We start from the raw sequence: 15,726 nt of genomic DNA on the forward strand, positions 1-15,726 counted from the left end.
TGGAAGTCTCTGCTAAGTAAACATTGCATTTTACACATACCTGTAACAGAATACATGATCCTCCCAGCTACCCTGTCTAAAATATGTTCTCTAAACACATGTCTATGCAATCTATAGTCTAACTCGTGCATTTTAAACTTCATAAGATAATACAACTGATTATGAATAGTAATAAAGAATAATAATACAGATACATAATATTAAATAATGAAATTATATTCAAAGATGAAATTTTAGTCTTCAGAGGAGCATCACAATAAAGAGTTAGCAGATATTACTCTATTAAAAGTTAGTTGACATGCAGATACAGACTGTTCAAAAGAGACATAAAGTGAAAAATAAAGTGTTACCAGAGTTTTATATCATACTGTAGGTTGTTGTATAAGAGAAAAAATGTGAATTAATTAATGTTATAACATGTTCTGTTTATCAACATGTTATGCTTAAGATATTGGCTGTTGTAAACAGTTGATATTGTTCTATATCTGTTACGTGATCAGATTATGTACATAATAGTGATTAGATACATGATTATAGAAGCCTTTTCCTTTGTTTCAGAGAAATAAATATTTAGGAGGCAGTGGAACTTTAAAGAGGGGAGATGTGATGTGATATGTGTACACAGGAGATTGTGATTGACTGCAGGGTCCAGGGTTTCTGGGCAACAGGGACGTGCAATATACAAGAGACCGTCACAGAGACAACAGTGAGTTTGTTCTGCTGCAGTTGTTGAATACAAATTAAGAGACTGTGAGTTTAACTGGTTGTCTGCTCGATGTATCATGGCAGAACACAAATGAAGATCTTTTTGATGAAATCTGATAGATTTTTTGTCCGTCCTTTGACAGCTATGCAACTACCACTTTGACGCTTCAAAAAGTTCATTCAACAGGAATGTACAGTTCAACAGGAAAAGCAATAAATCCCCAATGCAAGGTTTCTTTTCATTTATTTTTTATCAGACAGTAGTGCAAATTACAGTACAAGCTCCTTTAGTGTATCAAACACTTTAAGCAGTAACAGAATGCACTCTTGCAAAAGAGTATTTGGTATTTGGTCACAATCAGCTGAAAAACTGAAAAGCATCTCTTGTGTTATAAAAGTACAACATTGATTGAAAAATGTTACATAAAACTTGTGCATGGATAAGTTTTCTTTACGTCTGAGAGTTCATTAACATGCACTAACAATGAAGGAAGCACAAAGTTCATTATTATGTTTTTGAAAAAATCACGGAAAGTGATTTCTTTCCATGAAGGAGAAAAAGAGGAAACAGCGAGTGAAGCGGCACCTGATACTTCTCATTTCCAGGACACGCATATTTCATAACTGGACAGTAGTGAGACTTATGACACAAATCGGCACAATGCCAAATGATTTTGTCTCATTATAACAGCAGAAACCTCTTAAAATACTCTGTCATGGCATAAATTATGGTCATACAGTTAAGAGTAAGACATAATCGAAATAGTCTATTTTTATTTATGTACACTCACAATAAAAACAAAGCATTGTGCTTTTGTAAAATAAAGAAGACAAACAGGATGACGCTTTCTGGCATCCCAGTTTCCTTTCCGTGAATTTAGTGGAACGCGTCACAAAAATGTATCAAAACTCAGCTTATATAGGCGACTTGCAAACTCTTGCATGAAATATGAACTCTTGGCCCTGTCCCGAATGACACCCTAAACACTCACGGTCTCCCTACGAGTCCCCACTTTCGTAACGTAATGCAACTGCGACTTGCTTTGCATCGAGGGTGCATATCGACTGCAAAGGCAAGCGAGCACCCTTCTGAAACCTAAAATGACAAATGGGACACCCTGTGGTCTTGTGGACTTAACGGGCACACGGCAGCCAAGTCAAGTCAAGTCAAGCGTAAGTCAGTCATTTGGGAAAGGGCCCTTGTTTTGGATTGGTGCATATATTGTCTCTTCTTCTTCTGCTCTTTTCCTGTTGTAGCGGTTAGCAAACAGTTTTGCATTGCCGCGCTCGCCCCCTTCTGGATTGGAGTGTAGATCGCCTGAGACTGATTGTATTCGTTGTCTGACTGTATGCACCTAACTGTTACGTTTGTACCGTGAAGGTTCAGGATGAATCAGGGGGGTAATCTTTCAGAAAAAACTGAAGCTTCCCCGGGGGCCGCCATTGATTAGCAGACCATCACCTGCTGTTAGCATTCCATTGACTGGCGTCACTTTGACAGCGAATAACTTTACATCTGAGGCGTTTAAAGACTCCATTTGTCCATTATTTATTTCTAAAGAAACACGAAAATGTGTAAAAGGCTCCATTTCCTTGTATCTTACGTTATGGCCCCGTAGAAGCAGTTTTTGTAAAAATAGGCTAACGATTGCGTCATAACCACGCGACTCTCTGTCGCACAGTAGAGAGATTACCGTATGGACAGGAGGAGAAGCTCGAGGGCAATCGGGGGGACGTGGAGGCAAAATGACAAAATAATTCATCAGAATACATAGCAAAAGTTGCTCCTGCTCCTAGCTCATGGACACCTCCTACTCACGCTCTCCATCTCTGCAAGTTTCGGAAGGGAATGATTCAGATTTCTCTTGGCACAGCTACTAGAAGACAGACGGGTTGCTCACGTCACATCTACGTCGTCAAGCTCAGTTTGAGTCTGCGCAGTACGCTCGACCATCAGGAAGTGAGAGCTTCTAATTGACTTCTTTTCTCCGTTGAATCCAATGGGGTCGCTGTGTCCATTTCAGTTTTAAAACCTACAACCAGACTTATATAGTTCAGCTGTGTTGTAGTCGAGACCAGCTCACTTGAGTCCGAGTCGAGACCGAGACCCAAGAGAGTCGAGTCTGAGTCGAGACCGAGACCAGAGAGAGTCGAGTCCGAGTCGAGTCGAGTCGAGACCAAGACCAGAGAGGTTGGATAACCTAAGGTTGGGTCTAAAAACCAGACCTAAAGATATCTTCAAGAATATGTAAAATATTTGGTGGTAACAATAAAATTGGCACCATACTCAAACAGTAAATCAAATATACCATGGAATCATGTACACCGCAGAATGTACATGTTGCTGAATGTTTCTTTTTAAGAGTCTTACTGCACACAAATTCTGTGTGGCTCTTATATGCAAACTGAATTATGGATGACAAGGCAGACATTTTCAATACATAGTTGAGCTAGAGGCTCCACATCACATCTGACCAGGCTCCTGCTGCATTTTTGCGGCGCGAACGTTAGTCTCAAGTCATGCGCAGTTGCGCACAAGAAAGTCAGCAATCATTGGACGTTTCAATCAAACAACAATTTAAAGAAATATTAACATACAGTAACAATCATGAAATATTTTGAATGGGACTCGAGTGGACTCGGGAATAAGTCCGAGTCCTAATATGTTTGAGTACGAGTCAATTCCGAGTCAAAATGCACACAAGTCCATGACAAGACCGAGACCATTAAAATATGGTCTCGAGACCGAGTCCGAGAGCGAGTCCGAGTATCGAGTACACAACACTGTAGTTCAGCAGTTTGAGGTAAAACAGATAGTACTGTATGTGTAGATATAGTTTATGAAGTTCCTATAAAGTTTGTGTCTTTCTTGATCTTCACATTTAAAGTCAAACAAAACTAAATGTTTTCGTACTGCTGAGTCAGTGACATTAGAAAGATTCTGGATTTTGCTCTTGGAAATTGCTGTTGTTATCATCATGTTTATGGCACAGAAACATCCTCTGGAATCCATAAGATTGGCTGTAGTTTGGTTTCTTTTTGTAAATGATTGTCATTATGATGATGATGATGATGATGAAGATGAAACAGCCTGTAACTGCAGCGATGACAGTGTTCTTAGATCCAAAACCATTTTCTGTTCCAGAACTCTCCTCTGATCCAGGACTCTGCTCTGTTACTGAACCCGCCACTGTTGTTAGTATATCCCGCTGTGCTTTTAGAAGGTGCAATTAAAATAATCGTTTTTAAATCATAAAGTCAACTTCAGCCTATCAAACATCAGTCAGATTCTTCACACAAACTTCACAAAACATTTCTGCAGCTGAGAATCTGATCAAACTGATTTCTTGACGGACAGACCAGATCTAAACATCTCTAAAATCAAATATCTAGAGAGATGCATCTGTTTGGAGACCGTGATCATACATACGTTTCCTTCTTAGACCTTAAACTATAAAATAATTTATTCACAGGAGATTTTTAAAATGATAAATATTCTGACAAGAAACTAAACATCAGTTTTCTGTGTTCTATAAGTAACTCAATAATCAATGTTATATATTTCTTACCAGGAGCTTCAGGTTTACTGGTCTCTGTTAACAGATTTTAAACCACTGTTAGTAGATTGAAAATACATTTGCAAACATTCATTGAATTATTATAAACAACAGTATTATATGGTACCTGTTATGTTCACAGTGAATTCAGTTGATCTCCATCCTTGATATGTTTGGATAAAGAATCTGAATTTTTCCGTCATTGCTGTAGTTGGACTGAAGCTGCATGTGAAGCTGTTTCTCTGTTCACAGGGGACCTGAGGAAACTCTTCTCTACAGATGTCGGAGTAATTATATTTCTCAGGGTATTGAAACTTATACGATTTAATGCAGCATTCAGAGTTCTTCAGAGAGTTCTCCAGAGAGTTCTTCAGAGAGACGCTGCAGGTGAGAGTTACTTCTTCACCCACAGTTCCAGTCACATTCTCACAGCTTACACTGATGTGATCTGAAAAATAACAATGTATATCATATAATACAGCAACTGAACAATAATGAAGATATGGTTTTTGTTACATCGCAGTAAACTTTTAACATATCAGGGCTGCGTTTCACGATAACGTTGTCTCTTAGCGCGCTACGAAGACTCTTAAGGCTTAACTTAACTAAAGGTATACCAATTCTAGGCGTGTTCCCCGAACCATACCTTAGAAAGCTGCTTAAGATATTCCTTCTTACGTGCGACGTTACCCGGTGCTGTCCGTGGCGATGCTGCTGAATTGGTTGATATCGATGACTCGAGAATCGATTATTCTCTCGCGCAAGGGCTGTTTATCTGCATTATGTGAGAAAGCGGTGTTCTTTATAAAAGAAGCACTTCAGAAATAGCTGAAATTGCATTTATTAAGACTCATGGGATATTATAAAAAATAATTCAAACTATAATAGCATAGCCTACATATTTTAAAATTGTATCATATATTGCTGTCAAAATAACCATTTCAAATGTTTACGTGCTTTCTTCTCTTTCCCATTTTTGTTCACTGAGGTGGAGCTGCGATGAAATATTGTTCCTGTAAATACTTTCCAGCATTTCAATAATAAAAGTGTACATCTTACATAAGGTGCTCGGCAGTGATCAACAAGGATTTAAACAGTGAATTTTTGAATTTTGTAAACACAGAGATGTTGATTCAGACGGCAATTAAATTCCCACACGACCTGTTTGTCAAAAACAGTAGGTAATTTGGCCAGGGATTTTTACGTGGGTTGGGTGAGAAAAAACACTGACATTATGGATTCATACAGCAATAAAATCACAGACTTACCCCTGTAAATGTTTAAAATACCGTACGAGCCCATGAGAAACAATTAGCGTCCGAATAGGACTTGACGGACAGTTTGCTTTCACTGGCCTTTGAAACGCTTCGCGGACACGCCGTCTTTTAGAACAACTATTCTCTGTATCGCTGTCATAGTTTGAGCAAACTCCCCACCACAATCATTCCCTTTAAATAGACTATTAAAGGGTCATGAAACCCCCCTCTTTCAGCTCAAGTCTAGCTCACAATCTTTTTGCAAAAATGCAACTTAATTGGGCGTGGTGGCTGTGAGAAGAAGGGAGGAGAGTGGGTGGTGTGGCACGGCAAGGGAGAGGGAGGGGGGGAAACTGTCATCGCCAGTGGCCCATGCATACTGAATGCCCTGCTACATTATTAGCCTACAGTAATTATAATTGTATTTAAAACATATAAATGTACATGTATATGTATAATTATGTCATTCTAAAATATATATTTGTTTATATAATACACACTATAAATGCATATATTTGAAAATAAAAAAAAATCCGCTTAAAAAAAAAAAACGTTCCGTACATAGCCTAGATCTACGCGCCTCCTAAACCCACATAATAAAGATGGACATTGACAAATATCTAAATTTTAATAACGAGTGATTATTTAACAAAAGGCATGTAAAACGGTCAGGGTTACATTTCAGACACACACACACCTCTGAAGCGATAGAAAAGTCCTCGGAACCGCATCACTCGCTAGACGACGCAACCTGCATTGGTGTACAAGGCCGAAGTCCACCATTCTCCAGTTGAATGGTTTCTACACACACATAGTTTAGATGTGTCCATGGTTGATGGCCAACCAATTAAGAAATCATGTTCATTTCAAATACTTATATAACTGACAACAGTAGTCCGGCCAGGATATTGTCATTTAAAAAGTGAAGTTGCAGCCCTCAACTGATGTTGATGTTGTCATGTTGTGTTTTGGCCTGAAGCGCCACCCTCCACCTATCTACCAATCACGAAGTCAGTAGTGTTTCGGCATCTGGGTTGCCAGCTCAGCTCTAGTTACCACAGCTACGTAGCAGCCTACGTTCCTGCTGGATCCTGCAGCCTATCTGGCAACCTCCAGTCAGGGGGGAGGGGATAGACCGCTCTACAGTAATTTGAAAGTGATTGCAGTACCAGTTTTGGCCACAATCTTACATACGACTCATTTAAGCCTTTAATGGATTGCCAGCTGATGTACCTTTGGATAATCAGTGTAATGACAGTTTTCTTCTTTGCATGAAAACACTTGAATTAGCCTAACTGAACACTGTCTGGGTGTATTAAAACTTCAGAATTATATTCGTATACAGTGATAAAGCTAAGAGTGGTCCTCCAGACCAACCTTCTGAACGTATGACTTACAGAAGGTATACTTAACTAAGAACGTTTTGGGAAACACGTATTAACGATAAGGTACAGCTTAAGGTGTAACTTAAAGGGATAATTCAGGATTTAGCATTAAGCTTTGTATTAGTAGAAAACCTGTAGTATTTTCGAATTACCGTGCTTTCTACCCTCATGTCCCCCTGAGAGGAGAGATTTATGTATTTTTTGTCTGGAAACTTTTTGTCTGGGATTTTTTGGCCAGAGGCTAAAGACTACAGCCAGTAGGAGGGGCTGTCCCGCATTTTTTCAACCCGCCCATAGAGGGATCTCACTCACAATCTAACTGAATTCATTCCGATTGGTGAATCTGATTAGTGTTTACATGAACGCTAAACAAGTGATCGGTTGATGTGCGTTTTAACATTGCTAAGAAAATTCCCGCTCCTCCGTGAGAGATACGAGACCGGTGCGTCTTTGACTGCAGCGCGACGCGCTCATCGGTAATCACGCCACCGTCCTCTCATCGTTCTCCCGCGCCCCTCAGCCTCGTCCTGCTCGCCACAGTAAACATAATGAATGGCGACTGTAGAACGCAAAAGCAGAATCCCGGACATTTTGGGCGATCTCGAAATCCCAGGCAAACTCGTCACAAAGTCTCACTAGTAGCCTAGCCTTGTTGTTTTCAACTGCGCTCTCTAACCGGTAGGCGTGGCTTGGGAGTGGCCTCCTAGGACAGCGAAGCAAGTGCATTCTGGGAGTTGTTGTCTTTCATCCACATAAGCCAAAAATACATTTTCTGGCTTTTCTCAGTCTAGAAAGCTCCAAACTCAAAAATAATTTCACATTTCTTCTACATAAATGACCTATTTTAAATACACATTCATCTTTCCAGAGGTGAAGTATCCCTTTAAGAACGACGTAGCGTTAAGAAAGTTTCGGGAAACCCAGCCCAGACTTCTTGTGTTTGTGTTTAAATCAGTCATTTAATGAACATTTATCTATGAACCTATTCATAATAAAACCACTGAATTATGTGTTTTAGTATATTCGATTTTTAATAAGATTTAATCTCTAGTAATGGGAGATTCACATTTTATTATGTATTATGAATTATAGCTTACAGTATATATTTAATAGTAATTTATACACTACAGTCTCTGCATGCAACATCCTGACTATTTCTTTTAATCATGTGCATCAGATAGAGTCAGTAGAGAAACACAAGATCATGTAGTCTTGACTGTGATTTTGTGCTTATCTGTGTGAACACATTATTTTATGTAAAAGAGTGTGTGTGTAAACACATAAACTGCACTGCTCCCTGACTCTAATGGATTTCCCTCTATTGTGTTAATCATTCAAAAGGAAATTGTTCAAACTCTTGGACGGAACTGGATAAACTTCAAAAGGTTTAAAGAGCCACTTGTGATTTTATCAAATTTGACCTTTTTTTCCCCTCTATCTTTATATTTATTCCCTCCTCAAAATTCTCACTCATTCTAGGGGAAAGTTTATTCTCTTACCATCAGCTTGACAGACAGCAGTAAAAGTCCAAACCAGAGTGAACAGTTGCACTGCATTTACAGCATTCATGGTTTTCATTCTGCAATAGAAAAATAAATTACAGAAATTTGCATCAAGAGTGAAACTTAAACAACTAGGACTAATAAGAAAGTGCTAGAGATTAAATAGTACATATAGACGATTTACTGAAAGTTGAGCAGAAATGTCAGAATTTATCAGAAAATGTTTGCTTGCAATAAGTTTCATTAGGAATAGATAAACCAACAACAATACTTCTGGCATCATCTTAGCTGATTCTAACGCTGAACTTGGCCGTTGTAAATAACATATAGTTTGTTAATTTCATGGGTGTTGTGCTTCAATGCAAAGTAAGTATTATATTTGATCTCTAGCAATCATATGTGCAATACTAGACCTGTTTAATATTTAGCTCGAGCATTAGCTCGTCAAGGTTAATTATAGGAGTTGTCACGTGTTTGGAACGATGTTGCACTGTATATAGGATATTATCTTTATGCTTAGTTGTTTATATTGATGTCATTTATGTATATTTCATCTGTGATTGGTGCATTTCAATTGTCAAAGTCTGCGGTTGAGTTATTCTGAAGTTGTAAAAAACGTAATGCGTGTGCGTGTAACAAGTCCAGACAGAGCACCGCTGACAATTTTTTTCCAGTGACATATATATATATATTTCCAGGGAAGGGAAACCATAATTCTTGCAAGAACTTTGATATTTTGTGCCGTGAGGGAGGCAAGGCGAGTCTGTATGAAAGCTTCCACAGAAGCCTTATAAACCTTATTTACTATATAAGTAAAGGTTTTGTCAATTAGATTTTGTCATACAGTACTGTGCAAAAGTCTTAGGCATGTTAATAACCAGGTTGTACCAGGAACTTCTCCTCCTGAAGAATCAGCAAGGGAATCGTGTCTCCACCAGTCAGTGCAGAACTGCTCAATATTAGAAGCAGGTCATGTGTGAGAGCATCTGCACACACAGCGAGGCCAAGACTTTTGGACAACGACCTGGTGTCAAGAAGGGCAGCAAAGAAGCCACTTCTCTCCAATAAAAACATTAAAGATTGACTGAAATTCTGCAGAAAGTACAAGAATTGGACAGCAGAAGACTGGTGCAAAGTTATTGTATCTGATGAAGCATCCTTCTGACTGTTTGGAACATCTGGAAAATCGATTGTCCAGAGAACAAAAGGTTTACACTTGCCTACATTTTCTGTTTTTATAGAAAAAACACATCCACTTATACACCCTAATTAAGGACAACTGCTTTATTATCTGAGTTGATGTGGTGACGAATAAACGGGTTATTCCCAATTATCGGACATGCAGAAAGTGTGTGAATGAACTCATTGAAAAAGCCATCAGGTTGGGACAATTTAAGCCTTGTTCTATGTGCCCCCTTTTATACTTTGAGCACCCGCCCCTCCAGAGGTCTCTGCACAGCCATCCTCTGTGATTTCAGAGGCACGCTCTCAGCTGGCCAAATATACAGCAAATTGCTGTGTCACATTTTGAAAGGGAAAGTTTAGTAGCCTGTATTTATACACTGATGATCGCTGTAGAGAGTCAGAGTGAATGAACTCGCGCTGACGACACACAGACCAGAGGTGAGCAATAACTCTCTCTCAACAGGAAAATAATATCCTTTATATTTACTAATCCATAACCAGCCACAGGAAAACAGGTTTTTGTATTTTGTGATTTACACATTTTGCAGATATTTCAAAAAAATTGTTTTGATAATTTTGTCTGAATAATGTTGCAATGTTTCCTACAGAGTTATATTTGGATTTCTTTTTGCGTTCAGCCAGTGAAGACAATGCAATGGAATTCATTTTATTTCATCATGTTCAATTTCTGTCGTGGCTCTGTAGATTCAGCAGCAATATTATCATGAATGGATCTTTGTCTTTGTGTTCTCTGTGCTTTATTGTAATTGAAGAAATTAGTTGAAATGACTACCAGACACCCTGTGGCGGGTTTTCAACTTAACTGGCAATTTAAATACACAAAATACAAAAACCTGTTTTCCTGTGGCTGGTTATGGATTAGTAAATATAAAGGATATTATTTTCCTGTTGAGAGAGAGTTATTGCTCACTCTGGTCATGTGAGTTCATTCACTCTGACTCTCTACAGCGATCAACAGCATATAAATACAGGCTACTAAACTTTCCCTATCAAAATATCACACAGCAATTTGCTGTGTATTTTTGGCCAGCTGAGAGCGTGCCTCTGAAATCACAGAGGTTAACGGCCGTGCAGAGACCTCTGGAGGGGCGGGTGCTCAAAGTATAAAAGGGGGCACATAGAACAAGGCTTTAAAAAGGGCTGAGCTCAAAATATCAATACAGCAATATATCAATATATCAATACGGATAATTCTGTATCGAAACGGCAGCAAATGCATTGATGCAGTTTTGAAAAAGAAAACAGAACAGAAAAGACCATTTTTAAGTTTAAATGTTAAAAAAGGAATTTATGTGCACCTATTAATTACCCTGGTAATCCAGAGTTCTCGTGAGAGCACAAGTTGAATTTGCTCAGCGAGTTACTCTGGTGTCGAGTAATGATGCTCATTAAATATGCCCCTCGATCTGAGCTGCACCAATCACATCGGGTTATCTGATATAGGCGGGCCAGAGGCGAGATGACGACAGCGCTGTGACGTCCAAGTCATTAGTAAACATTGCAAGATGCCTATGGATGAACACCAGTTGTTTGAAACGGCTTTGGCTGCTACAATGAACGAGTTAGACTTGGCTTTTTATCTAAAACGAGAGCAGAAGACGCCGCTCGAATCGTTCCTTTGCAAGAAGGACGTTTTAGCTATTTAGCTAAAGATTGCTGACAGTGTTTGGAACTGGCTCACTAGCTCACTGACCTGCTGTAAAGCTTAATAGTCAAACTACAGCTGGTCCAAAACGCAGCAGCTCGAGTTCTTACCAGAACCAGGAAGTATGACCATATTAGCCCTGTTCTGTCAACACTGCATTGGCTCCCTATTAAACATTGTATATATTTTTAAATATTGATTACTTACAAAGCACTAAATGGTTTATCTCCGCAGTACTTGAGCGAGCTCTTAACGCATTATAGTCCTTCATGTCTATTGCGATCTCAAAATTCTGGCCAGTTGATAATACCTAGAATATCAAAATCGACTGCTGGCGGTAGATCCTTTTCCTATTTAGCACCAAAACTTTGGAACAGTCTTCCTCACATTGTCCGGGAAGCAGACACACTCTGTCAGTTCAAAGCTAGACTAAAAACACATCTCTTTGACCTAGCATACACATAACACATTATAGACTTCTATAATTCAATGTTAGGCTGCATAGTTTAGGTCAGCCAGAACCCAGGAACACTTCCCATAAATCCTGATGTACTCGTTACATCATAAGAAGAATGGCGTCTACGCTAATATTAGTCTCTCTGTTTATCCCGAGGTTTACTGCAGTCCGCCGCATCCAGGCCGTATCCAGATCCGATGAAGGACCTGTGCCTGGACATGATGACAACACAGCCCTGAAGTCTCAACCAGTCTCTCCCTGTTTCAGACCTTTTAGATATCACCATGAAAATTACTGAGTTGATTACTTACATCAAGACAAACAAAAAATGTATTACAAGTTTTTTTTAATTGTTTGTTAACATGGACAAATGGTGCATAATCTAATTACGTATGTGCTAATTTGCATAAATACCACAACAGGTCTAAACATTGGGTCTAGCCAGGTGAAAATGTTTTGTTGAATCTTGTTGACACATAACAGTAAAATACTTAATGTTAAGGTCTGAATGGAACATCCTTTGCATCATTTGCATTTGAATATAAGACATTTTAAGTAGAAGTAACGTTAGCTTGCTGTTTAGGGAGAAAAGTGTCACGGGTGTCGAGGGGTCTGGTCTTTTTATGTTATTTATACTGTTGCTAGATTCTAATGTGAAATCTTCTGATAAATCCCTTAAATTGGAACCTCTCCTAAATGATTTACATGTTTCAAAAGGAACTGACAGTGTCTCAAAAGTAACTGACAAAATTGAAATATCTATGGACGATCTTTTAGTTGCACGACTCCAGAAAGAACACGCCAGAGAACTTCATAAAGCTAAGAAAACGGAGAAGAGGAAGAAGAAGGACCCAACAACCACAGAACAAGCTGACATATCAAAGCCAACAAATTATCAGAATTCTCAGGCAGATGGAGAAACAGCATAAAAGATTACTTAGTATTGTAAGGGCCCTAAACAGCCCTAAAACGCTTAAAGACGGCCCCAATCAAACCACATAAAAGGTTTTGTTTCCTGTTGTTCGGGGCCGCACTTCGAGGTGAAGACCTATACGCATTTCTGTTATTTTTTCCTTTTTGAATTTATTGTCTTCGTATTGTTCTGAAACTTTTCTAAGTAAAACGAAACCAATTTTTGGTGATTCGAAAACCTTTTAAAATAAGTCTCAGAGTGATTTTTTTCCTAGAGATATCTTTACTTTGTTATAGTTTAGATATTAATACTAAGCAAAATCCCCGTGAAACGGACCCCGGACTGAACTGGATCGGACACCGCCGAGGACCCTGAAGCCATTTATAGCATCTTTAACCGGCAGGTAAGGGCAATCTTTGATTGTAATAGGTTATTGGGAATGTTGTAGATGGACGGTATAGAAACACAACAATACTTTAAACTATTATTATTATTACAATATTTATTTAAAAAACGTAGAGTGCCTTAAAAATGATCACAACACTGGTAAGGCTTACCAGTATCTTATGTTTTGTGTGCAGTAGCCTCTGTGAACATCTCCCCTAGCAGCCTGGGCAGAATCTGCAGCTTTACAGCAGGTCAGTGAGCTAGTGAGCCAGTTCCAAACACTGTCAGCTATCTTTACATCTTGTCATGGTCACATAACAATTGTTTAATCAGCTAATATATCTCCTATATGTTTGTTTTAATGTCTACAGTCTCAGATCAGCTCCAGCATTATCATCATCATCATCATCATCAGCATCATCATCATCATCATCATCATCATCAGCAGCAGCAGTAACAACAGCAAAGGCAGCAAACTCACTTAAGGACTTTAGTAAGAATTTACCAGAAACAGGAATCACATTAATGTTAAAAATCTTGTAAAGTATTAATTGCTGTATTTTTTTTCTGTTTGCTTTGTTTTATTTTCATTGTATAAATGTAACTCTTGTATTTTTGTAAATCAGTTTATGCCATGAAAATAGCCACAGATGCTGACATGGCATTAAATAAAACTATACTATACTGAACGAAACATGGGCCACGTTGATTTTGTCCTACACAGTTTACTATAACAGCTGTTCTTTATTATTCTGTAGGCTATAACAGAGAAGGAAAAGCCATCAGGTTGGGGCAACTTAAGATACTTCAGTTTCTAATCCCAGAGTTATTAATATGTACACATAATTATTTTATTTTTTTAACTTTTAAACTTAAAATTTGTCTTTTCTGTTCTGTTTCTTTTTCAAAACTGCATCAATGCATTTGCTGCCGTATCGATACAGAATCATCCATATTGATATATTGCTGTATTGATATTTTGAGCACAGCCCTATTTAAAGCTTTGCCATGTGCCCCCTTTTATACTTTGAGCACCTGCCCCTCCAGAGGTCTCTGCACGGCCCTGTTCATGAGAATACTCAACAACCATTTATGAACACTGTTGATTCAAGTCACACATTTAAGCTTTTCAAAAGGCATAGTGTACATTGCAGTCTCCAGTCTAACGGCATCCCAGACTTCAACACTTTATGATTCAAAATAGCTGAATAACTAACCATCAGAGATTTCTGTATAGAGATAAAGGTTAGGATCCATGTTTCCATGCATTTTGTTGAAATGTCTTTTCTTGTATAGCCTATTGCATATACTTGGTTGATTATTCATGTTGCTTATGTATTATACTATTTTTTTTGTGTATTCATTGATATTAATCTATAGTTAGCTTTTTTTTCCCATGTGTATGGAAGTGTATGTATAAAAATGAATATAAAATATGTAATAAACATTTATTTTGTATTTGGTTCAATTTGTTTATTATAATAGAAGTCAAAGGTAACCATAGTTACAACATGAAATTAAATATTTTAAAAAAAATGAAAATTTGGTTCCTGGAGGCACCCAAAGTGGTTCCACACAGTGCCCATAAGAGTTCCTCAGGAAACTTGTGTGGTTCTTCAGAGAACCACCCCTTTTTAAAGGGTGCCTAGAGGATCTACAGACGGTTCCGCCGGTGTGGCAAAGTGAAGAACCCCAAAAGGTTCCTCCAGGCACCTTTTATTTTTACAGTGTAGGCTACTGTATATGCGTGTATTAGGCCGAATGTAGGCTATTCGGAGCAAACCACCCTGATGCTAAACCTTAAAAACTTGCTTCAAATATGATGTTTTCTTATTCGGTGAAGTTCGGTATCTCGCTGCCGGCGAACGTAATTTTTTTCTTATTTTTTTTTATCAGCATCAGCAACTGCCAGTAGCAAATAAAATGTTGGGGTGGCACCCGGGGTGGCCAATCGCATGTCAGGGGTGTCCAGTTCAAATTTCAATAAGGTAGCCTACTTCATTTTTAATATTATAGTTAATATTTTTTCTATTAATCTATTAGTCTGCCTTTATATTGCTTTAACGCGTTACTTACTATTCTAACATATCAAATTTCTGTCCCGTGCAGAGTGAATCCAGCATTAATATGAATCCAGCATTAATCTGTCACTTCCAAAACATTGCAGCTGAAACTGTCTGTCGGTCCTCAGCATTAAAACAGCCTGAAAGCCTAGACCGCTCGCTCCCTTTACTATCAATAACATGCTGTCGCTTTATCAGTTACACACAAAGTTCCGTTATCATCAATGAAGTTGCCAGCAATGAACAATAAATATCTTACTCACATCGTGTCTACACTTTGTTTGTTAACAAGCTAACAATGGAATAGTAGCCAAGGGGAGTGCGGGGCACAACCTAACGCGGGGCTAGTTGTAACACGCTTGTTTTAAATACTTCCTATATAGAAAAAAAATTTTGGGGGGGAATTCTATAGACATTTATTAAACCATAGCAAAAGTAAATTTCTTACTTAAGTTAATTTTTCATCTCTATTTTTTGTGTTTATTTAAAATAAGACAAATCTGATATTATTTTAATCTCCAAGATGTTATTTAACAGTTGAGATAGTCATTTAACCCTTGTGCATTGTTCAAATTCACTACCCTTTCGTTATGTTCGTGGCTGAAAACAGCCACTACTTTAAACTGTTGTAAAATTGTATCAGATAAATA

At 38.2% G+C, this 15,726-nt stretch overlaps 1 protein-coding gene across 5 annotated transcripts in view; it reads right to left on the reverse strand.

The window, feature by feature from the left end:
• LOC309485208 (uncharacterized protein) overlaps positions 1–15,726 on the reverse strand; it is a 142,566-nt gene that overhangs the window by 50,140 nt on the left and 76,700 nt on the right. Inside the window, exons 5-6 of one of the 5 annotated variants that reach the window (XM_082151975.1) lie at positions 4,275–4,305; positions 933–3,895 (exon numbers count right to left, since the gene is read on the reverse strand). The exons of 3 other annotated variants lie outside the window; for them this stretch is intronic. In XM_082151975.1, coding sequence (XP_082008101.1) covers positions 3,636–3,895; positions 4,275–4,305 — 291 coding nt within the window. In that variant the 3' untranslated portion in view covers positions 933–3,635. Of the gene's footprint in view, positions 1–932; positions 3,896–4,274; positions 4,306–15,726 lie in introns of those variants that run through there. One more of the 5 variants, XM_082151973.1, reaches the window with a different exon arrangement.

This window comes from Leuciscus leuciscus (assembly GCF_965113295.1).
Source record: "Leuciscus leuciscus genome assembly, chromosome: 21".
NCBI classification, from domain to species: domain Eukaryota; kingdom Metazoa; phylum Chordata; class Actinopteri; order Cypriniformes; family Leuciscidae; genus Leuciscus; species Leuciscus leuciscus.